The sequence below is a fragment of the Photinus pyralis genome, unplaced genomic scaffold (assembly GCF_008802855.1).
Source record: "Photinus pyralis isolate 1611_PpyrPB1 unplaced genomic scaffold, Ppyr1.3 Ppyr1.4_unclustered_Scaffold8227, whole genome shotgun sequence".
Lineage (NCBI taxonomy): Eukaryota > Metazoa > Arthropoda > Insecta > Coleoptera > Lampyridae > Photinus > Photinus pyralis.
The window spans coordinates 271,198-294,776 of NW_022172337.1; the positions used below are offsets into that span (position 1 = coordinate 271,198).

At 34.9% G+C, this 23,579-nt stretch overlaps 3 protein-coding genes across 6 annotated transcripts in view; 2 read left to right on the forward strand and 1 right to left on the reverse strand.

Annotated features, from left to right (window-relative positions):
- The window catches only part of LOC116182954 (protein abrupt-like), a 35,571-nt gene extending 29,212 nt beyond the window's left edge, over positions 1–6,359 (reverse strand). Inside the window, exon 1 of one of the 2 annotated variants that reach the window (XM_031503523.1) lies at positions 5,780–6,353. In XM_031503523.1, the coding sequence (XP_031359383.1) occupies positions 5,780–6,067 (288 nt within the window). In that variant the 5' untranslated portion in view covers positions 6,068–6,353. Of the gene's footprint in view, positions 1–5,779 lie in introns of both variants that reach the window. The other variant, XM_031503524.1, reaches the window with a different exon arrangement.
- On the forward strand, positions 6,173–12,385 carry LOC116182953 (U4/U6 small nuclear ribonucleoprotein Prp4-like). Of its 3 annotated transcripts, none has more exons than XM_031503521.1 (7): positions 6,173–6,191; positions 7,192–7,368; positions 7,412–7,616; positions 11,022–11,354; positions 11,400–11,582; positions 11,633–11,848; positions 11,902–12,385. In XM_031503521.1, the coding sequence occupies exons 2-7, from the start codon at positions 7,203–7,205 to the stop codon at positions 12,335–12,337; spliced, it is 1,539 nt and encodes a 512-aa protein (XP_031359381.1). In that variant the 5' UTR covers positions 6,173–6,191; positions 7,192–7,202; the 3' UTR covers positions 12,338–12,385. The 3 variants fall into 3 exon arrangements, with proteins under 3 accessions (XP_031359381.1, XP_031359380.1, XP_031359379.1); XM_031503520.1 differs by lacking the exon at positions 6,173–6,191 and adding an exon at positions 6,368–6,473; XM_031503519.1 differs by lacking the exon at positions 6,173–6,191 and adding an exon at positions 6,918–7,112.
- Positions 12,386–15,438: 3,053 nt separating this feature from the next.
- LOC116182956 (conserved oligomeric Golgi complex subunit 7-like) lies at positions 15,439–22,792 on the forward strand. The gene is made up of 8 exons (XM_031503530.1): positions 15,439–15,538; positions 15,594–15,683; positions 15,729–16,029; positions 16,080–16,280; positions 16,334–16,732; positions 21,436–22,196; positions 22,247–22,493; positions 22,538–22,792. The coding sequence occupies exons 1-8, from the start codon at positions 15,536–15,538 to the stop codon at positions 22,729–22,731; spliced, it is 2,196 nt and encodes a 731-aa protein (XP_031359390.1). The 5' UTR covers positions 15,439–15,535; the 3' UTR covers positions 22,732–22,792.
- The last annotated feature ends 787 nt before the right edge of the window (positions 22,793–23,579 follow it).

The following is a 23,579-nucleotide window of genomic DNA, read 5'->3' on the forward strand; positions in this document are numbered from 1 at the left end:
CCATCGATTAAAACAACATCTACAACTGGCGATGGACTACTATAGGAGCACTTGAAGAAATCATACTTCCGAAAAAGTTTCAGCAAAACAAACTTGTCGATTTTAATCATCGATCCATCAATGTTGCATAGAGACAACGGAACTGGAGTCAGAGGATAGTTTAGAACGAGCTGAAGATCTATCTTCTTTTCTCTTCAAGTTTTCTGTTTCTCAGTCTGAGAAGAATTCAAGAAATACCGACAAATCTTATCGCGAAATAAACAATTTATTATTTAATTCGTTTGGTAACTCCAAGCGGTGCGTAAATCTGTAGCTATCTCTGTTCGTTGTGCTCTCGCGCGCTTATCTCTCACACGCTCGCACTCGCTGGGATTTACTATACCTAAATTTTTTAACTTCTAAGACGTCTGCCACTATTAAAGCTACACTTAATATCGTCTGCCAGGATATATACTTTAAAGTAGTGACAAAAAGAGGAATTTTTTATGTATAATTTTTATACGGTCCTCATGGTTTAGTTCAGAGGTGTTTTTCCCTACATTGAAGAGCGTCTTTCGCTACCAACGCTGCATTTGAAATCGTCTGCCATAGCATATTTGAAAACTATGGAAAAAATGGGATTTCTTGATACAAATCTTTTCCGTGACCCTTATAGTTTGGTAATTTAATTGAGCACCAAAAGAAGTCACCTATTCAGCGCCGCCCCAAGTTAATGCTGCCACTTACGACTGGCAGACGAGTGATTTTATTATTAGTTTTCAACGTACTTTCAGCCTGTTTTGTTGAATTTTTTGTCGCTTATGGTTTAGTTACTATGTACGCTGCCTCCCGGTCTATATTTCCGCTTATTGTTGTTTTTGATATTTTCAAAGATAAGTGACATATCTTGCAAAAACGAATTGATTGAGCGGTTGCCACGTTACTATTTCAAATAGGCCCAAGGTCCATTGGAAAAGGAGCGGAAAATATGAAAATGGTTTTTCCGATGATTTTTCAATATCCCTACAGATAGGTACTTATTAGCGAGGGTATAGGTTATTTCAGCAGGACAATCGAAATTGGTACACACTGTATAGCACGTCTTGTCTGTAATCAAGAGAAAGATGGAGAGGGCCCATCGAGACAATATGTTTTGACATTTTCAACGGTTTCAACGAAATTGATGACGAAGCTTCGCACTAGCAACGCCATCAGAAAGACAGCAAGGTTGCACTAATATACATCGGTTTCCTTGCGTACCTCACAAGATCCGAATCAATGATTTTATATTCTGAGAGAAATAATTACGCGAGTAATTATAAAGATAGCATCAATGAATACAGAGAACCTGAAGCAACATCTTCAGTGTATTTTAGTATTGTAACGTAAATTTAATTACGTGATTTACAACACATTAACAATAAATGTGTAACAGTATTGAAAAGAATTGATTTATAACAGTTAAAATATTATTTATCACTCACGTCTGTCCTGAAACGCAATTCGATTTGGTTATATATCAAACTCGAGTGTTCTCGAGTGGTTACAAACGCTCTCAAGGAATGTTCTCCAACAAACACGTCACATTTCCCGGGAAGATTGCGTCACATCCGCCTTCGTTCTTTATGGCCGATGACTAATCTTTCATGGCGCTTCGATGTCTATCGGGATTTCTGGAATATTCGCTACAGTATAATGGCAATGAGTATTGGTATACTTCTTGGTACCACTGACGGATCTTTCCAGCGTTCCAATACGCATGTGTTTATATCTGTAGCATGTCTAGAGAGAATTCAATGATTCGGATTTCCGAAATATCATGGATCTGCTGTATGTCACATGATATCCATGAATATCCGTACATATTCATGAATGTCTAAATGCAAACATATCCATAAGAATCTAAGGATGTTCAATGAGATCCCGTCGATTTCAGAGGATGTATAGAGACATCTGGTGGATATCTGTAGATTTATCGGGATTTATACCCTAAATCTCGCCCTAAATACTTAGATGTTTGGTATCCGAAATTTTATCTGTGATTTCCGAGGTGATTTCTCAGATAAATTCCATCTAAAGGACAGCATTTTAAATCGTTGATATGTAGGTATTCAATTAACATTAAACTCCAGGTTTGAATTTTTAAATGGAACACGGAGTGGAACACCCGAGGGAACACCCTATATATTTTTACATTTTCGTATTTCTCAAAAACAATTCTGGATCAGATTGTGATATTTTTAAAACTTTTTACATCTACTTAATTTGTTTTAGAGCAACTGGTAATATTGGATCTAGTTGGGCATGACCGGACATAAACAAATCTAAGGACCTCATATCGAACCTCAGATAATGTGAGAATATTACAATAGCACAATTTTAGTAACTTAGTATGATGTTATCAAATCATTTTATTCTATCAAAAATTATTAAAAATCTGTATTTAATTCAACTGCTAAAAAAACATGATTTGATACAATGAATTGCTTTGACACGACTAACAAAAGCATAACATTTCTTTTTCAACGCAAACTAATGAAACTCGTAGTGAAATTATAAAATTAATTATAAAAAACCATTTTCTTTGTATAATAAATGTTTCTATATCGAAAAAGGTGCGCACTTTAAAAATACATAATAAAAAATAGTGGTTATTAAAAAATATATGTCTCTCCCGGTCTCTCCTTATATTGCAGACGTCACTGACCACAATTTTAAAGTACATATATAAGTAGATTAGTAAGTAGATTGGTAGCAAACTTTTTATAATTTTGGATACCATGAGGTTTGAAGCGAGGTTTGAAGATATATTCTGAGATACATTCAGTGTTCCAGACAAAATTTCCCCTGTATTTGAATTTTTATGTCAATATTGACGTTTGCAGTTCTAATCATAATTGACAATTTTTTCCTTATTGCGAGGCTTATTGATTGTAAGTCGGATTGTAATGGAACTCTATTTAAATAGCATTTTCCCACCACGCCACGTAAAATCTACATCTTTTTGGAATCAAATTTGCAAACTTCAATCTCGACTTCAATACCCATAATCGACATAATCGAATTTTTTATGATCATTTAATCAGATTATCGACTTAAATCGTTATTTTTTTGTTATTTGCGAAATGTTCAATTAACTAAATGCGAAATTAGATCTCTCACTAGTAGAAGGGGGACACTTTGTGATCCGAAGGCCCAATCTTCAAATGGTTATAACTTTTGTTTGAAAAGTGATTTTAAAAAAACTCGTCGACACTTTTGTTCCTTTACTCATCAAGTATGTTATATGTACACAACAAAGTTCGTGGAATTCTCTCCATTTTCGTTGTCCGATCAAGAATTGCAGTGGAATTTTTTTTCGAATTTTCGAAAACTAATTTCATATTCGTGATGTTCATGTTCAAAAATCCGCAGATCCCAATTTCGTCGAAATCAAAAAATTTTTTCGCACCCCCATTTAGGGGTGCGGGGTTTTGGGGTAAGAATTTTGAAAATTTTTTTACAGAATTAGAAATGGCATACCCAAAAACTTATTCAAAGACGTGCCACCGGTCTTTCTAACTCTTATGGTTGCTGAGAAAAAAATTAAAGAAGAAATGCAAATTTCACCACTTTTGTGTAGTCTCAGTCATAATTTTTTTGTGAGATATTCTCATTAGTAACAATCTGTAAAATTTTCACTTGTTTTCATTCAGTCCCTTCTCAGATATTGACCGAAGAAAATTGACTTTACCATACTTTCGGCCATTTTTGAAAAGTCATACAAAAAAAGGAGTGCATTCTCAAGACTAAAACTTTTGCTGCAAGTAGTATTATAAGTGCTCCACAGAGAAATATATTATTAGTGAGTCTCTTCTCCTTCCTAAAAATGTGTGGCCTTAAAATGTAACGAGTCACTAGTTTGTTTTTTATTTTTTTGAGAATGGTTCTAACCTCAGTTCTAACTGACTTTCTTGCATGATGGGGAAATTAAAATACCTAATGGAAGTTTTCGATCATTTCATGCTGAACACAGGAGTCTGAATTATTTTGATATCTTAAAAATAACTTAGCAATAAAACTTTCCGCAAATCCCGTTTTTCCATCAAATTCGCGAAACTGCCATTTTAAAAATGGCTGCCAGAAAATACTATGGCTTATAAAATTTTTTCAAATAGTGGTTTGTGATTGCCTACCTATAGGGAACCCATGACTTGAAAACCAGAAAAATAAAAAATGTTCAGCAACTCCTGCCTGGGCGATTTGAAATGGATTGACCCGTGCCAAATATACACTGAAATATAAAAAAAACAATACATACTTAATTCTACTCTAACAAGATTTTCGTATTCAGTCATCGGTTTAACTTTTTCTTTATACACATCAACAAAAATTGAGTAAGGAATAGAGACCCAAAATTCCAAATAAACCACATAAACCATATTCAAAATTATATCTCTTAAACGTTAACGTCCCACAATTTTTTCATTAATTTTATTCTACCCTCGGAGAAACCATAACAGACAGAACGATACAATGTATAATGATTCTGTAAAAAATGTTAAAAATTATAACACCCTAATCTGGGGTGAGAGAAAATTCTGGGAAAAAAAAAAGATTGAAAGAAGAAACAGAAGAAGAAACCCAAAGTTGAGTCTTGGAAACAGAATTTTTGGGTTTCCTATAAAACCAATTTTTTACATATCTGATTTTTTTGGATTCCTTAAATCAGAATAATTATTTTCCTCACTTTTATTTTTCAATCTTTTTTGTTTAGATCTATTATTATAAATTCCACCACCGCATTTTAATTTATTGTTATGTAGGTACCGAGGGGGAAACCACTCTTTCAATTTGGTGTACATGAATTTTTCATTCCAGTTTCATTCCATTTTCAATCTTTCAATATTATCATTATCAGTTTCATTACTTTCAATCTGTTCATTCTCTTTTCATTCTATTAATTCTAAGATTAATTCTTTTTCATTCTATTAATTCTCTTCATTTATTTTTCATTTCCTCATTTTTTCTTATTACGGTTATAAATATTTTTCATTAACGGTTTCATTATTTACAAAAACGAATAGTTCATTTTCAATTCTTACGATTTCATTCTTTCATTATTATTTCAATCTTTCATTACACACTTCAATCCTCTCATTATTTCCATTTTCAATCTGGTGTACAAATTTTAAGGAAGTGGTTTCCCCCTCGGTAGGTACCTACCTACTTACTATAAATCGAAGTTGGTCTATGAAATTGCTTCTAAAATCTTAAAAAAAAAAGGTATAATTTGGTGCTCTTAGGCTCAGAGACAAGCAAGCCCAAATGTTTTGAAAGACAAGTCAACTGATATAGCAATCATAGTACTGAGATTTAAAATAAGGTAGCAAGGGTCATCCGGTATCTAATCTAATAGGAAGTGGCATACTCTCGGGCATACTACAGGGGACATAAACTCAGAACAGCATGCCTTTAGATTAGCGAGAATATGAATGCTTGTTCCTTTTTCGATACGGTATAAGCCATCAGAAAATACAATAATCATACATTTTGCAATCATGGGATCCCAAATTTCTGCAGCTTCATTATACACAATGCGAACGGGTCAATCATAGATATCAATATAATAACAATACACTGTGAGACCTTTTCCCCAAAATATACCCACATTTGGCGACGTTGACGTAGGTCAACACATTGTAACCATTATGAATCGGAAAAGATAGGTTAACTTAAAATCGGTGCAGGTTTTTGAAGCACAGAGTACTTACGATACTATACATATAAAACAAAAACGGATCAGAAAATGTGTACGTACGTGATCTACGTTGATTTCTCCTTTGTACATAAATTCGACTAAGCATTTAATATCTACATATTTAACATCTTTCATAATGAGAATAGGGTCCTTTTCCTCGTACTGCGATAATATCGTATCGAAGTATGTACTGCACGCCGAAAGAACTATTTTGTGTGCCTTAAGAGTTTTTCCTTCGCAAGCTAATGTCACATCACAAAACGCCTCCCTTTCTAGTAACTGTGAAAACATTGTTTGTAAATTTGAATGATGGTATCTCCAACGTAAACAATACTGTTGAGGTAACATTTTGTTTTTTGAAATTTTTTGGTTACATACACTATTAAAACTGAAAACAAACACACTTTATGGAGTTCACTTCACTTCGTAGTTTATTAAGGCGAAACACGCCTTATCTGTTTACAAAAAAAACGTGAGTCACCTTTTTAGAACTTCAAAATACACGAAATAATCAATACAACACATATTTTCGACTTCTTTCAAAATTCCATGTTTTGATTTGTAGATAATTGTAAACACGCACTAAAAGCACTTTCTCACCGTTAAAATTTTCTAATTTTCGTATATCAATTTAACAACAGTGGCTCTCCGAAAATTTTCTATACGCGTATGTACTGTTCAGTCATTTGGAAATTTCCAACAAAAAATGTGTCCCTATTAGTTTTTTATGAATCAGTGAGCCAATAGAAACCACGTAAGACCCCTATAAACCATGTATAGTCCGTAAAATTCGCCGGGCCAAGCCTTAAAGGCTAAATCAATATCAGATACGTCTTTAAAAATTTTCGGATTCTTTTAATTTTAAATCTCGGAACACGTTACTTTATAACAAATAAACACAAATGCGAAATGAATTCTCAAAACGAGTAACTTATTAGGCTAAGCTAACGGCATCGTGGAGCAAGAAACGCGAACCAAAAGGGGGTCAAAATTAAGTTGACTGTACTAAGGCCTTTCATATTTATTTTTATAAACTTGGGAATCGCTTACGGTTTGAGAAAAGAAGCGGAAAACAACGGAGGTTCAACGATCTTTTAATCTACTCCAAAAAAATTACTCTCCATTTTCAAAATAGTTTTTTTCGAAAAATTTGTTTACTGAAAATTTACAAATGTCGCAGCGAATTATTCGTTTGTCCTTGCTCGATTTACGCCCGAATAATTAAGCTTAAGCTCGGGCAAGTATAGGTTTTCCCTAGAAAAAGCTTAATTTGAAAGTTTTCAAAATCGATCAAGTTATAATTTCGGAAAGTAATTAACGAGAGAACAATGTGAAAGCATTTTCAATTAAAAATTACTTCACAAAAACAAAATTCTTTCGTTTCCTACTGTTGGTGAGTTTGGTTTTTGAAACGCTATTGGCACCTACTGGCGACGCATTCCGAAAATTATAGGTTATATTTTTGTTGATAGACGGCGAAAAAATGTCAGATGACGACGAAGATGTTCCGTACGTTAAAAAAACGAGAACCATCCATTACGGATCGCTGGAGGATGCAGAGAAAGCTAGACTGGAGGCCTCTTCGGATGACGATAATGATGATTCTAAGCTCTCCGCGCTTCAGAGTGCACAAATTCACATATCCAATGGTACTCTTTCAGCAGTATTTCTGGTATTAAGTTTTACTTTTAGAGTATATGGAATTGGAAGACTCGATATCGAAGGAGAAACTAGCATTGCTTGAGGAGTTCGAAAGGAGAAAAAAGGCCCGGTCTATCAATGTTTCGACCGATGATGGCGAAGTGAAAAAGAATTTGCGACAGTTAGGCGAACCTGTGTGTCTTTTTGGAGAAGGACCTGCAGATAGACGTAATCGATTGAGAGATATATTAGCTTGGTTAGTATCTAATGTTTTTTTATCTTTAGAAGGCTGCGGTGTATCATCTTTTGCAAAACTATTGTACCAACCACATCACAAATTAAATCATGATGATTCAGTTCTGTGCATAAAGGTCTTGAAGGAGAAGGACCAATTTTGTCTCGGGGTATGGCAGTTTAATATTTAGAAATTGATTTTATAAACTGTGTTAGGTATTATCATACCCGGAGACTAAAGTTATTGAGGGGTGAAAAAACTGAGCATCAGACATATTCTCTTGGGTCTTTTTTAAGTTTGCAGTCGAAGTTGGCTTTGCAAAATTGAAATTGTGAACGTGCCAAGATTATGCAAACCAAACAACATATCAATTGTCGAAAATACTACTAAATTCCACTTGTAAGATTATGTTTATGTGTTCACAAAGAGATTGTCATGGCCAAGTTCAACCTCAAATTTTAAAAAAAATGGGTTACATACTTAGACCATATAGTACATGGACTGCTAATTGTAACGAAAATATGGTCAAGGACATCGCCTGGGTATGTGAGTTTCAGGGTAAACGAGTCTGTCCGAAGTTGTCCGATTAGACACGATTTGAGACTGTCAACCTATAAATTAACAAACGTCAATTAATTAATCGCCCAGATATGGCCAAAAAAGGAAACCTATTCTTATTTGTGGACGTATAGAAGATTATCAAGAGTATTTAAAGCTTCCCGTACTACGCGGTTACCATAACAGCTACACTTTACGCAATTCAAGTGGTGTTCATACGACTTTAGTTTACCCTGAGATTCACATGCCCACGACTACAGTGCCCTCTATCTGTGACCACCCATTTTGTATTGAAAGCATAGGGCTAATAGCAGTCCATGTACTATATGGTCTAAGGTTACATAGTAACATTTTTTAAATCAAACCCTCTGTATATTTTACATAGTTTGAGAGTAAATAATGTTACGTATAAAAAATTCTTGACAGATAACTACTCTTAATTAAAGGTAGGTAATAAAACCATTGAATTTGTAACTTATCGGAAGTATGGGTTATATGCCAAGAATTGTGACTGTTTTCTATAGTTGAAATTGTAAAACGTAGATGTCTGTACCATCAAGAAAAATTAGTTATAGTCAATTTTTAACTTTCCTTAGTTGATGTACACTGCAGCGGTTCTCAAACTTTTTTGGTGACGTAACCCTTTTAAAAAACTAAATAACAGAACCCGAAAACTCCAAAGTAAAAGCAAAACCAGTTATAGGTATGTGCATTGTTTATTAATAATCATACAAAAAAATTTACTGCGGCTAGCATAGATACACCTACACGATGCAATTAGCCATAATATAGAAAAACATCACAGAATGACAATTTTTTGTTATTTTACACAATTGCGCATGCGCGATTCTGCACAACAACTTTTCAGATCTTCCTTTTATGTGTACCAAATTTGGTTGCAATTGATTCATCCGTTTAGCCAGAAATGAGAGTAGATACAGAGTCAGACAGACCAACATCATCGAGGTTTTGTTTGAAAAACTGCGGCTTGACATTTTGAACGTAGGTTTCTTTGAAGGTACTTTCCGAAATTCCCATAAGAGTTGAATAAAACAGAGTGCAATGTTTATGCGCGTACGAACATTTTATCTGGAAGACTGGATATCAGGATATACAGTGTGTCCCCGGATGGACTGAACAAGAGGGAAAAAATTTTTAATTTTAACTTTACGCAAAAATGTCATTCTTTATAAAAATTTTTGCTTGGCTCAAAACCACCTATTCTGAAATAAAAATCTAGATATTCCTTTTAGTAGCTGAGAAAATTACAAAAAACGCAAAATCTACAGCGGAAATTTTTCTAAGTTGCATGTTTTTGATTAAATCAGACTATCATTGTATCTTCCATGGCAACCTGATAAGCAAATCAAGTTAAAAAAGACACCTTAGAGCTTAAGAGAAACATTTTATTTTATTATATGTGGTATCCTCCAACCTCTACACACTTTTCAGCTCTACATACAAATTCTTTATAAACATTGTGGATCGTATCTTCATTGACAGAATTTACCGCTTCCGTGATTTTTGCCATGGAAGATACAATGATAGTCTGATTTAATCAAAAAATTTCCGTTGTAGATTTTGCGTTTTTTGTAATTTTCTCAGCTGCTAAAAGGAATATCTAGATTTTTATTTCAGAATAGGTGGTTTTGAGGCAAGCAAAAATTTTTATAAAGAATGACATTTTTGCGTAAAGTTAAAATTAAAAATTTTTTCCCTCTTGTTCAGTCCATCCGGGGACACACTGTATGTTCAAAACATTTTTTTAAAAAGCTTTTTATGGTATCCAAAATTATAAAAAAATTGGTACTAATTCTACATACTTTTAAGTTTGTGATGAGCGGCGTACGAGGCGCCGTACTTCTGCATGGTCTGAAAATAGTTGAACTTGAAATCAATACTTTGGTTAATGTGAGTACATAAGACGCAATAATAATAATAATTATTATTATTGGCAAAACCTATAAAAGTATATAGTAAAATTTAGTTCAGATGAGTTAACTAATGATTGTTAGATGCTTTGGAACACTATTTCAGAATATTTCAACCCTTAAAAATCAACCCCTATTGTGGTTTAATTAATAAAAAGTATTTACCTTCAAAAAATAAATAATCGTATTAATTTAAAAATGTTATTGCTTAAAATATTAGTAATTTCATTTTGTCAATCCTTAAAAACCACCTTTCAAAAAGTGGTTAATAGATTGAAATATTTTCATCATAACTCGCTCAGTGTTTAAGCTACATTTTTTTAAAAACGAAAGTTTTTTTTAAATAATTAAAAAAAATTCTATGTTTCTTGAACAATGCATAGTTTTCCCGTGACTTTGAAACCCCTAAGTTTTGAAGAACAGCTAACCTTTAACAAACCATAGCTCGAGTCATATTGGTCATACGGCAATCATTAAAAAACCAGTCTCTTGTTTTTTTTAAATTAAATTTTGTTCTCCACAGTTTTTTTTATAAAATGTATACCGAGATGTATACTTTTCGATTTTTTCGCGAATATCCAATTTAAAGCATGAAAAACTGATACCATCGGTCACATATAACTTGAAAAGTATTAATGTTACAAAAAAGTGTATACAAAACTTTTTGCTGAGAATTGATTTTTCTATCTAATTTTAATAAAATATTTGCGAGATGGGGTGGCAACATGCAAAAAGCAAAAGTTAAAACCTTTGTTTCCTTGACTATTATTATACTTTTTTGTTAAAATTTTCATATTTACCAGGTGAGATATAATTGCGCATGAACAGTTTCGGGTGGTCAGTTTCGCTAGATACAGCCTTTTGAGTGATTTTGTAGTGATTAATAAATTCACTTTTTGTGGTAGATGATATATAAATATTCTTTTGGATTGTTTAGTCTTGGAGAAGATATAATAACAAGGCGAGATGTAGATGACGAAAAAAAACAACTAGAAATTAGCCAGGAAACAACTTGGTACCACGAAGGTCCGGAATCACTGCGAATATCTCGGTTATGGATAGCCGAATATTCTTTACCGAGAGCGAAAGCACGGTTGGAAGAAGCACGGTTGATGCGAGATCTACCCAATGCAGCTAGAACTGCTAAAAGACAGGAGATACAAAAGAAAATACAAAATTTAGCCATACATAGCAGCCAAATAGGAGATACGCGACCAATTTCTTCTTGCATGTTCAGTCCCAACTCTCAACTATTGGCAACAGGATCTTGGTAACCTACTCAGTGTGTATTACCAACATAGAACTGTCTTTTTAGGACTGGATTATGTAAAGTGTGGAGTATACCAAATTGCGAATTAAAACAAACTTTAAAGGGCCACAATTCTAACGTGGGTGCAATTATATTTCATCCAAAGGCAACAATAAGTCAAGAAGAAAACGTTTGCAACATGGTGTCCTGCGCTTTTGATGGTTCTGTAAAACTATGGGATTTCAAAAGGCATACTTAGTCGTTTACTCATTTAATTAGGCACTAATTTTTATTTGCAGTGAAGAACCAATAGCAGATATTGAAGGTCACATGCCGTATCGTGTTTCTAAGATGGGTTTTCACCCATCGGGACGATTTCTAGGCACGTGTTGTTATGACTGCTCATGGCGGCTATGGGATTTACACCAATGCACAGAAGTGTTGCATCAAGAAGGCCATGGGAAACCAGTACACTGTATTAGTTTCCAAATAGATGGTTCGGTTTGTGCTACAGGGTAATGCAATTACCTAATACATTTTTGAGCTTATATTAATATCTCGGTTGCAGAAGTTTGGATGCATTTGGAAGAGTTTGGGACTTACGAACAGGGCGATGCATTATGTTCATGGAGGGTCACTTGAAAGGAATTATGGGGATAGATTTTGCACTTAATGGCTACCAATTGGCAACATCTAGTGAAGATAATACATGCAAGATATGGGACTTGAGAAAACGTTCAGCTGTTTATACCATTCCTGCGCATACTAATTTAGTATCGGACATTAAATATCAAAAGGAGGGAGATTTTTTGGTCACCGCGTCATTCGACACTACTGTAAAGTTGTGGACAAATCGTACGTGGCAACCCTTAAAGACTTTGTCTGGGCATGATGGGAAAGTTATGTGCGCAGATATGTCTCCAGATAATCAATTTATTGTCAGTGCTTCTTATGATAGGACATTTAAGTTATGGACTGCAGAAGATAAATGTGACAATTTGTAATGGGTACATGTTTGTAACATTACGAATAAATGTGGTTCTTAAGAATTATAATTTTATCATACAGCTTGAAACATTGGAATGTTCTTTTCAAACGTTTAAAGGAAAAGTAAATAAATAGAGCTACTATATCTTCAAGAGTTTGTCAGTGCTAGAGTGCTATCTTCAACTTGAAGAAGTTGATGGACAATTTAGATTTCTCATTACTACTATAATCCATTTCAATTATGTGGTACTTGTTTTGTTGAGCATGTTTATCGTTACCAGCTCTATCGTACTGTTTGGCAATAAGAAGTATGATATCAATATATCATACTTACATTTTCGATGTGTTTTATGTATTCTAGGGCTAGACATTACTTGGAGTGTTTTGTTTTGCAAGACCATTAAGTAACATGTTAAGGGTGTTACTTATCATATTCATCATTTGTTAATATCTTCAGATCAAGATATCATATGCGATGTTTTGTTTTTGATGAGCCTATTTAAACGAGTCATCCAATATTAGGTATTATGTAAACTCTGTATAAGAGGAATTATCTCTTTTTTATACTCGCAAGTTGGAAGTGACAGAAAATTGATGTCCTTAAAGATATGTTGAGTTACATGTGAGATGATGTTTGGTGTTTGTCACACGCCACTGATTGCAGCTCTCAATTAAACGTTGTCATTGCTATAAAGATAGAGAAAGTAAACTAGACAAAATTTATCAATATGTGACATACCTTAATACAAAAGATGATGTAAAGTTCCTATTATACAGATTTTAGTACATTTTGTGCTTTTACTGAGTGTATTATATGAGGGGTCGTTTTTATCTTCTCTGACTAGGCATGAAAACAAAAGACCTTATACAGTCCTGGACTAGTGCAACAACAAAATTTTATTTTTCAATATAGTTCCCCTGCTTTTGAATTGCAGATATAACACCGTTTCAATAACATCTTTAATTTAGTACAAAAATATTCATTTGGTTTTTCCGCGAAATGGCTCTCAACAGCTGCAATAGTTTGCATGATACTCTCCCGTTACCGTACTACTTTTATTAATATAATCAATCAACAAAATAGTTACCATTATTTTTCCTACTGAAAGGGTGACTTCTTGGGAGAGCTGGAGCCCTTAACATGCCACTGCACCGAATTTTGTTTCGATTCAGGATTATGATGAATCCCAACAGCGCACCAAAAATTATCCGTAGGAATCTGCACGGACACTGAAATTCTGAAAACTGTGGTTTCTGTAACTAGTGAAGCTGTTAATTGTCGCTTCTTTAGTCAAGCGTCCTCTAGAGTAGTCTCAAAATGAGAAGTACATCGTGACGTCATCACTTTCTGCGCGTATTGTTGCCACTAGTGGCGTATCATAGGGTATTTAAATTGAGGTTTGAAAGTACATTTGCTGTGTGAGGCAATGCACAAATCAAGTGAACAGAGCGCCCTAGACGAGAGATCTCTAGTACCAAACATTTGGTTTTTCCAAGAACATCTGAAATGATCAAGTGAACAGAGCGCCCTAGACGAGAGATCATCATCCAGTGATTCTCGAACAGGTTTAAATAATTTTAACCACTTGCAAATAGATAGCTTAGAAGGGCAATAATTTTCATATACAGCCAACATTTCTTCAAGAATAACTTTTGGAGGTTTTCCTTGTTTTGTAAGGAATAATAGAGCCTAGTATTTGATTTTATTCATATCGATATTCTACAAGGTAAGGTCGACCTCCGCTCATCTGTTTAGCAAGTGAAATACATTTTTTACCAATCTTAATATGTAAACAAACACATCGGAAATGGGTTGCCTAAAAAAATTAGTGTATTAATGTAATTCATGTTTCTGTCTGCTTCTATCACATAGAGAGAGCGCATGCGCATTCTCTTACATCGATGCGTACACCACGATCAGCTGTTACGCTGTGTCCTTATCTTTCGCACGGAACTATACACGTTTCTCTCTCGCGCGTCACTTAGAATTGCGACAACGCGATTATGAGTTTGCGAAATTTTGTACTCGAAATGGAATCACCCATATTAGGTCAACACCATATCATCCACAAACCAATGGTTTGGTGGAAAGAGGAGTTAAAACATTTAGACAGAATGTTGAAAACAACCAAAGGACAAAAGTTGCATGAAAGTCTGTGCAGTTTTCTGTTCAATTACGGAAACACTGCTCAACGTTCAACTGCACGGTCACCGTGAGAAGTTCTTTTCGGGAAGCCACTACATATAGTTTTCGACCATTCAAACGGGACATTCATCGCAAAATGGATAAACAGAAAATCCTTCAAAAGAATGAGTTTGATAGGCACGCGCCCGAGCGTACTTTTCCAAATGAGCCAGTTTGGGTGAATAATCTTATGCCAAAAGGGCCTACACCGGGTCATGTTTAAAAAAAGGACGGGCTCATATTCATACATTATCAATATTGATGGACAAGAACGTAGGGAGCACGGAGACCTATTACGGTCGAGAGAATCAACTGAATTTCATACTGTAAAATGAGGCAAGCTGCATCAGCTTCTGAGGAAGTTGCGGTACCAGTGCCAGATTATCCTGATGTTCCGTCCACATCTCTGCACGCTACGTAGGAATGCGCAGCGTAGTACACAAGTGCCGATTCGTTATCAAAAGGATTTCCGTTAATGGAGAAGCAACTGATTTTCATTTAAGGGGGGAGATATGTAGTAGGTTGTGGCAATAGTAGATTGAGTAAAAAAACAATGAATTATTTGAATTGTCAGCAGTTACAAAAAGTTCTTATTTTAACATCAACCATACCACACCCTTATTTGAACGTAAATAGCGGAGCCCGCTAACCTTATTACTGTCAACGCCATTTCAAATTGAAAATGCGCAGCGCATGCGCACATGATAAAATAGTGTTCACCACAGACCAACAACGGTGTTCATGAGCGCTATCTAAAGGCGGAAATACTCGAGCAAGATTTCTCGTGCGATTTGGTGTCTGATAGCACTGTCGAGGTGTAAATACCACCGAACGTCATCGACAGTCCTATCCGACAGCAACTCACGCGAGAAACCTCGTATTCCTGCCTTGAAATAGCGCTCATGAAGCGAGTGAACGCACGGTATATACCGTGGTTGAACGTAAGCATAAAGAGACACCCTGTATCCTATCTTTCCACGTCAACTTGTTGTTTACTAATCATAAATTCATAACCTTTAAAAAATTAAGAATGGTATTTAATTTTTCGTTTTATTATTCTTATTTACTTTCTACACTTGTGCTTACAGGATATCGGTGCGTTCTCTGAAGACGATTTTAACACAAAAGAATGGATAAACAATATTTTGAAATCTTTGGAGCAAAAGGACAAGAAAGAGGTTTGCATGTCATGTAACTCGCATTTAACTTACTGTCCATTTTAGAATCACACAATGTCCTTAGTTATGAAACTCCAGCTTTACGTGCAACAAGTGAATGCTGCATTAGAACAAACGAGCCAACAAGTTTTGGTATCGCTGCCAAAGATTATGCGAGACACCGAAAATTTACAGCAAGAAGCTGCGTCACTAAAAGAGAAGTTAAATATTGTTAAGGACGAAATTATTAAAATCGAAAGCGATACAGGGCAGTCGTTGCAAACTTTGGAAAACTTGGATACAATAAAAACACAGCTAACTGAAGCTAAACAAGGTTTACATGAAAGTGACAATTGGACTGTGCTTGGTAGTCTACGCTTGTAGAGAAAGTATCTCTTTTAACATATGTTTTTATAGCAAATGATCTGGAGGAAGTGTTTGACTCGAGGGATGTTAACACAATCGCTACAAAATTACTTGGAATGCAACAGTCACTTAAGTTGTTAATAAATGTTGCAGATTACGAAGATAGGAAAATGCAGCTTGAAGGTCTGAAAAACAGGCTGGAAGCGATTGCCAGTCCTGCAGTTGTGTTAGCATTTACCTCAAATAATGTCGGCGAGTATATTCCAGTTTTAAGAATTGCATTATTTGTACTATTTTATTTGTAGAGGAATCTTTAATGTATGTTCATATATTTAGTTCCATTGAGAGGCTTTCTCAATTACTTAAATATTATCATAAATGCCAAAAGGACATACTACTTAAAAAATGGAGAAACCAACTGGAAATAGAACAAGATGAGTCGATCACTCAGTGGTTACATAATTATTATGATATCCTATTGTCAAATTGGCATACACAAAGTAAATGGATTAGTCGAGTTTTTCCAAATGAGTCCAGTACAGATTGTCTAATCGACATCTACGTGGATGTTTTAACTAGCCTGGATCCGACTGTAAAAGAGTGTGTTGATGCTGCTCTCAAACAAGTGAGCGATAAATTAGGTCTTCTGTATGAAGTCAAGCAAATTACCAAACAATTTGCCACTAATATTAGTAACATTGTTGGTAAGTTTTGTATGTAGGTACTTACCTTATACCCACCATCTCTTTCATGTTATTAGTAGCAATTATTTTGTTGTGAATGGTAATCTGTTGCACTGGCAGTACGGAAGGAAGCTTTTCAAATTTCCTTCCAAGATCCTCAGTCAAAAGTGTCATTAACCCCAACCTCTGGGGCCTCATCTCAGCATCACATCCCTTAATGAGTCTGAATGATCTTATTATCATGATAGCTAAAATCGTGAACAAACTGAACATAAAAGTTTTATGATCACGAATTCCTAACCTATAAATGCAAGGATATTTTTGCTCAAATGTTAGTTTAGTCATATTTGTAACTGAAGAGTAGCATAATCATGCAAGTACTTGTACTTGTATTTAAATTATATTCATAATCCAAACAAAAAATATTATATGTAATTCGAATGCAAATGTGTAGTACCTAAACTTAACCATACTTTGATTTAAATTCGCGTTTTCTTTCGTAAAACGTAATCCTACGAATCACGATCTTGAAATCATGATCACGAAGTAGCCGAAAGAAAGCGCCTTATATGTAAACACTATGAATATAAGTGAAACTAATATAATAATATACAATAATAATATAATGACGTTTTCAAAATATTGTTTTGCGCATGCGCAGTGCCAACTTTCTTATTTACGAAAGCATTTATGATTTATTTTTTTTTATATTTGTATTAGGGCTAGCCAGAGACTTGCTATAACTAGACTGCGCTTAACGTATCTAAGGTGTTGTCGACACAGTATGCAACACACAATGCACCGCGGGGCAAAAATCGCAGAGATGATGTGCAATATAATGAAATAAGCTGTTATTTTAGATGTTCCGTTCTTTAATTATTCTCGTGATTAGCTCGAATTAGTGAACAGATAAATTTCTGTTGAGAATAAACCAATAAACTTAGGTTAACTCGTGCGTATCAACATGTACTCTGTAGATAGAATTTTAAATAATATGCAGATTTCCAACGGATAAAAGTTTAAAGGGCCAATGGATCAGAGCCATTCGAAGAGAAAAATTTACTCCCACCATAGTGCATTTGCGGGGAATGAAGCCTATTTTAGACAGGTACCTAGGAAGGTGTTAAACAATAACGCAATACCGAGCGTTTTCGACTTTCCCATTCACTTAAAATAACGTAGAACGTAATTCGACATCCTTTACCAGATAACGGCAGTACCTATTTGCCTATTAGGTATAGACGTAACTAAGTACTTACTGGTACTAAGTATATTTCAGGTTTTGTTACAAGAAAAATAGCTAAAAGTCTGTTAAATGTTCCATATGTGCAGATGCGATATTCGCATCAGAGAGTCATCCAAAGCTTTTAACTAGAAAAAAATCGTGGAGGATTGTTGCACGTATCAAGCGATGAATTAAAAATTTGCCAAATTGCTGAAAATGTGTTCAGGTTTTTCATTCAATCCACACCACACCGCGTTGTAAACAAAATGGTTATCAGCAGTCTAAGAAAAATAAATAACAGTGACAGCCCATTTGGGTTTTTGGATAGGCATATATTGAATTAAAATCCGCTAAATAATCATATCTTACTACTTACATCTTTAGTTTTAAGAGTATATTTTCCCGTGCGTGTTCACCACCAAAATACACATATAAATCGAATTAGGACCAGAGTAAGGCAGTTATATACCAATTTAGTACAAATAAAATACCAATAAATTCGATTAAAACAGTTAACAGTTATATGTTATCTTTTTTTGCTACTAAAATTTAGAATAAACATATGCTAAAGCATTGAATAAAAACACTATAAGAAGCCTAACCCCGTGGAAATAAAGCGCGACAGAGTTTGAACTGAGAATATAATGGGAACACTGTCAATAGAGTCGATTCTTGAACTGAGAAGAATGAGAATTTGCTTTCCTCCTATTTACCACAAAGAGAGTTCGGCGGTCACAACCAATGCGGGTGCAAGGGGATTTGTGAGATTTGTCGCGCTTTCTTCCATAAGCGTTAGGCTTCTTATAGTGTTTTTATTCAATGGCTAAAGCAAGCTGCAGAACGTACGTCTGCCCCGCGATGAACAGTTGGTTGCCTATCCTATCTTGACAACAGGCGTTTATAGTAAAATGTACGTTACGCGCGGTCTAGTTATAACAAGTCTCTGGGGCTAGCGCATACATACAACTTTTAGTTGAACAACTGTTTTGTTGTGTATCATATGTTTAAAAGAATATATTTAAGCGCACATACTGTCAACTCGATAGTTGCTCGACAAAAAAGTCAAAAAGCTTTATCGATTTGCTTTTGATTTAAAAGTTGGACAACTAACGATCAAGCGCTGAATTTGTAATGCATTGTATTATGTGCACAAACCATCGACCAAACAGTCGATCCGCGACTGACTGCGACTGCCAGTCTCGTATAAGCATTGGAAGCGGCGCCACGTCTCTTGTCACCATGGCGGGAACTATTTCATTATTTATTGTTTCAATCGATCTCAAGAGTAATCTACCTCAAATAGACTAGATCCTGCATATCTACACTATAGCAGAAACCTTTAGTAAAAATAAGTTTTCTTCGCTCATTCTATAATTTTGAAAAACTTGTCTGGGTGCTCTTTTAGCTTAGAATGTAACGTATGAAATATTCCACTAGCTAGATAATCTATCACTGAGTATCAGAGACTGGTATAACAAGTCTCTGCTGAGTATAGGATGTACACAGTATCTGGTCGATTTGAGGACATAAAAAAATCGATTGTATGCGCACCTCCATCAACTAAACTGTTTAGTTGAGTAGCAATCACGAAAAGTACAAAACTCGACAAAACAGTTCAGTCGATGCAACAGTTGTATGTATGCGCTCGGCCTTACGCTATGAATACGTTCTCGTCATTTATGTTTCCGTAATGACCTTTTAATTTGTTTATTATATGAAGAACGTGTAGTTTTAAAGATAATTCCATTTACAAGAAAAATTTGGCATTTGCAAGTGTCATTTTATTGTCAAAACTATATTACATTCATTATAAGAAGGTAGTAGATGGCGCTGTGTTTAAATATAGACTAAAGTCACTAGATATAGAAAGTACCGCAATCATCCGCCATTTTTGGGCCAATTTGCTGCCAACTTAAGAAAATTGACAAATAAAATCTGAATAGCTGTCATTTTTTATAACCTAACTTCATAGTACTGTCATGTTTTATAAAAATTTATAGATATCTCCAAACAGGTGGAACAATCCCTAACATTAAAGTTACTAGAATTTGGTAACTTCCGCCATTTTTGGGCAAAAATCATGCGTTCTCTCTCTAACACACGAGCCCAATGGATTGCGGTACTTTCTATATTTAGTGACTTTAATATAGACTAGTAATCTAGGGACTTTAAGATAGATAGACACACACAGGATAAATAGAAAACGGCACCAAATTTGAAAAATATTAATATAAACACAGCCGTTTATAATTACAAGTCATGCTGAGAAGTTTGGCAACGTTGTCCGAAAGTCAATCGGTGAGCCGATTTAAGTTTTAATGGCGTCTTGTTGTCCTTGTAAAATTGCATTTTTCCTCTCTCCTGTGTTTCGCCTTGGTGGTTTTAATACAGAAGAAAGATACTTAGGCAGCTTACAATTGTACAGGGTGGCCAACTAAGAATGCGAGGTACTGTATCTGAGAATCTGTACATCGTAGAGGCTTGTGGTAACAAAAATTATTTCTAAAACGGCCACGAGTAAAACCTGGAAAATATTTTTAAGTTTCTGAAATGACCGCTAGGGGGCGTAACTGCAATCTGGAATCTAAAAAAGTGGTGTTTCTGTGAATTCCGCTATATTAACCTAACAAAAAAATGTCCGGTCTTTGAAGTTGACGATAATCTGAACAATTTTTGTTTGACAATTTTTCCTGTATCTCTAAAAATGAAGTGGTGGGGGGTATTCAAAGGTTTTACAAATTTATACTATTTGACGTTTTGTGTGAAGTGCGTGTGAGATTGGTTACCGTATAGGAAATTATTATCCAAAGTTGATGGTTTTTGGAAGAGCTAAAAGATGAAAAATATACACAGTGTTTAAAAAAAGTGAGACTTTAATATTAAGTTTTGTAACTTTGGCCTACAAAGAAAACACTCTGTAAATTTATTTTTAATTGTTTCATAGTAGATGTAATATTTATTTGACTTTAGGTTTACCCATGATAAAGTATAGAACCTGGAATCAAAATTTAAGTAATTTTGGCAATCAACTGACGCAAATGCCAAATGATTGCTTATAAATCGAATTATGTTTAAAACTATACAAGTTCTTCGAGTGTTCACCATATATTATAATAGTTCCTTCTTTCTCACACTAGCTCCTGAGACAAAAATATTTGTAAGCTTTGTAAAATTAAAAAAATGGTCGGCCTGGTCATCAGATTGCTACTAAGCCTGTTTGATCTTTCCAACCCCACCAATAGTACTATATACGTCTCACCTTGACTTTACAGTACTGGCTCTTATGGTCAACGATGCCGAATGTCATCAGAATATGATTTGAAGAAAACTCTTTTGGATAAAATTGGAATCGCCGCCCTAAACACTCCAGTAAGGATTGCATTGCCCTATGTTCCCTGTACTGTTAAGTCAACGTGAGATGGACTATAGTAGTTTATATGTATCTTATATATTTGACAGATCAATGATCAATTGAACCAATGTTTGCAATTTATTCCAGATAAAACTTGTAAAGAAAAACTGCTGCCATTGTTACAAGCCATTTACGATCCACTAATCAGTTACATTTCGAAGTACGCAGCGTACGAGCAGGCCAGTCTTATGCAAAAACTGTCGTCAGTTAAATGCATTAAAGATGAACTTCCCGACACTATTCAAGCGTTGGGGTTGTCCGTCTCCACAATTACAGATGCTGCACAGGACGCAAAGACTAGGTGCAAGAATATCACTGAAAATTGCGGATATTGTGGGCTTTTAATTGCGCTGAGAGCATTTTTCTTAAACTATAGCGACCAGTATAAGATTACGCTGAGGCAAATAGAAAGAAGTAGGGGAACAAAAGAAGATTGGAATCTATTTCAGTTATGTTTATCTTTACTTCAGAACACTGGTGACGTGTTGCTGCATTTGCAAAAGTTTGAAAAGGAATTAACTTCTACGATATTGGAATTAAATGAGAGCGACAGTGGGATTGAATATAAGCATTTATTATTGGATTCATCCGAAAGGAGAGAATATGAGGCGTTGGTGAAGTGTGTGATGGAAGGCACCGAATTAGCTTTGTTGGATCATGTTACAGTGGAGTTTGGCAAATTGTGCATCGATATTCATCATGCTATGTATGAAGTCGTTTTTGCGCCGATATCTGTACATTTGCAAGTTTTGCAACTTCCAAAGACTTGGTCACATATACAGGAATCTTTTTCAGGCAATTTAGATCTTCCCGATTATAGTTTCTCCCCTCAAGAATACATCACACAGGTAATAAATTATGAGTGGACGAAGGATGTGTAAATCGTGTTCTATTACAGATTGGCCAGTATCTCATGACCTTACCCCAACATTTGGAACCTTTTTTATTTAGAGAAAATCCAGCATTGTCCTGTGCTTTGAGGGCAGCTGACGAAGAATACAATAACGCAGATAGTGTAGAGGGTGCACTAGCAGATGTTTTGCTTAGCATTATTGCAAAAGGATTGTGTCAAGCATACTGTGATCAAATTTTGAGTATATGCGAGTTGAATAATATAGCCAGCCGACAGCTAGCGCATGATATTGGTAATATAACATTTATAAGATATCAGATTAACCTTGACTTGCAGGTTATTTAGCCAATGTCTTGGAAGATTTAGGACTCCATTTGTCAGATACCTTAAAACAGTTGATCACTTTGCTGAAGCTACCTGCAGATCAGTATCAGACTCAAAGTTCTGGATATTCCGCAAGATATGTCGCTGCAATTAGACAAATAAGGAACATTACGTCAATAGATAAACATGCAAAAGGGCATACATAAAATATTAAAAAATGTAGCATTATGAGTTGCATTCAATATAAATAGAATTTTTCTAAAATTATTTTCTTTTGGAATATGCTACGGTCTATTTAATTCTAAGATGACTCATGCATACAAAACTTAAAACATTTTAGAATTAAAAAGAATCCAATGTATTGTTACTCTATTTTCGAAAAGTACCACAACAAACTGGGTAACAGCATTGTTTAATTATTTCACGCAGTGGTACCACGCATTATTTAAATTTAAACAATGGTACCAGATTATTCACAACATTTTGAATCATTTTATAACAGGTTTTGCAGTTGTTTGTGTAGATAGATTTTTTTTAATAAGACACAAATTGAAAAATGACAGCCATAAATGGGATATTATAAAAATAAATGTGGATTATTATGGGATAGTGGGGAGGGCGGCCCCATCTTCATAGGCATACGCTTCCATTTGTGGCGGGTACCACGGATACACATGCTGGTGGCTCTGATTCGCATACAACCAAGTTTATTCTTGTCGCGCGGAGAACCTCCCTCACCATACCTTCTGTCAATTACTATTTCACTTGTTTCCTTCTTTTGGAGTTACTTCATTGCATTTAATTTACTATTATACGGTATTCATTTTAATAAGGTAGCGCTAGAACGCATATGGAAGCTTTGACCTTCACTGTGATTGGTTAAAACACGAGTCAGTGTTACGCTTAAACATAAAGCGACTGGCAAATTTTGTAAGCTGGTAGTTTATGTTGCCAATTAAACTGACGAAGTGTCATTGGCTGTTAATGTGAAACATTTCTGTTCGCAGTGCTGGATATTTCTACTTTACAATAATTTCGTGCCGTTTTATATTTT

Bases quoted from the DNA above. Each gene is read 5' to 3' on its own strand.
- LOC116182956 (XM_031503530.1), top strand. The intron at 16,030-16,079 runs GTAGTCTACGCT...ATGTTTTTATAG, and splicing joins TGACAATTGGACTGTGCTTG to CAAATGATCTGGAGGAAGTG. The intron at 16,733-21,435 runs GTAAGTTTTGTA...AATTTATTCCAG, and splicing joins TAATATTAGTAACATTGTTG to ATAAAACTTGTAAAGAAAAA.
- LOC116182953 (XM_031503521.1), top strand. From the start codon at position 7,203: ATGTCAGATGACGACGAAGATGTTCCGTACGTTAAAAAAACGAGAACC. The intron at 7,369-7,411 runs GTACTCTTTCAG...TTTTACTTTTAG, and splicing joins ACAAATTCACATATCCAATG to AGTATATGGAATTGGAAGAC. The intron at 11,583-11,632 runs GCATACTTAGTC...TTTTATTTGCAG, and splicing joins AAACTATGGGATTTCAAAAG to TGAAGAACCAATAGCAGATA.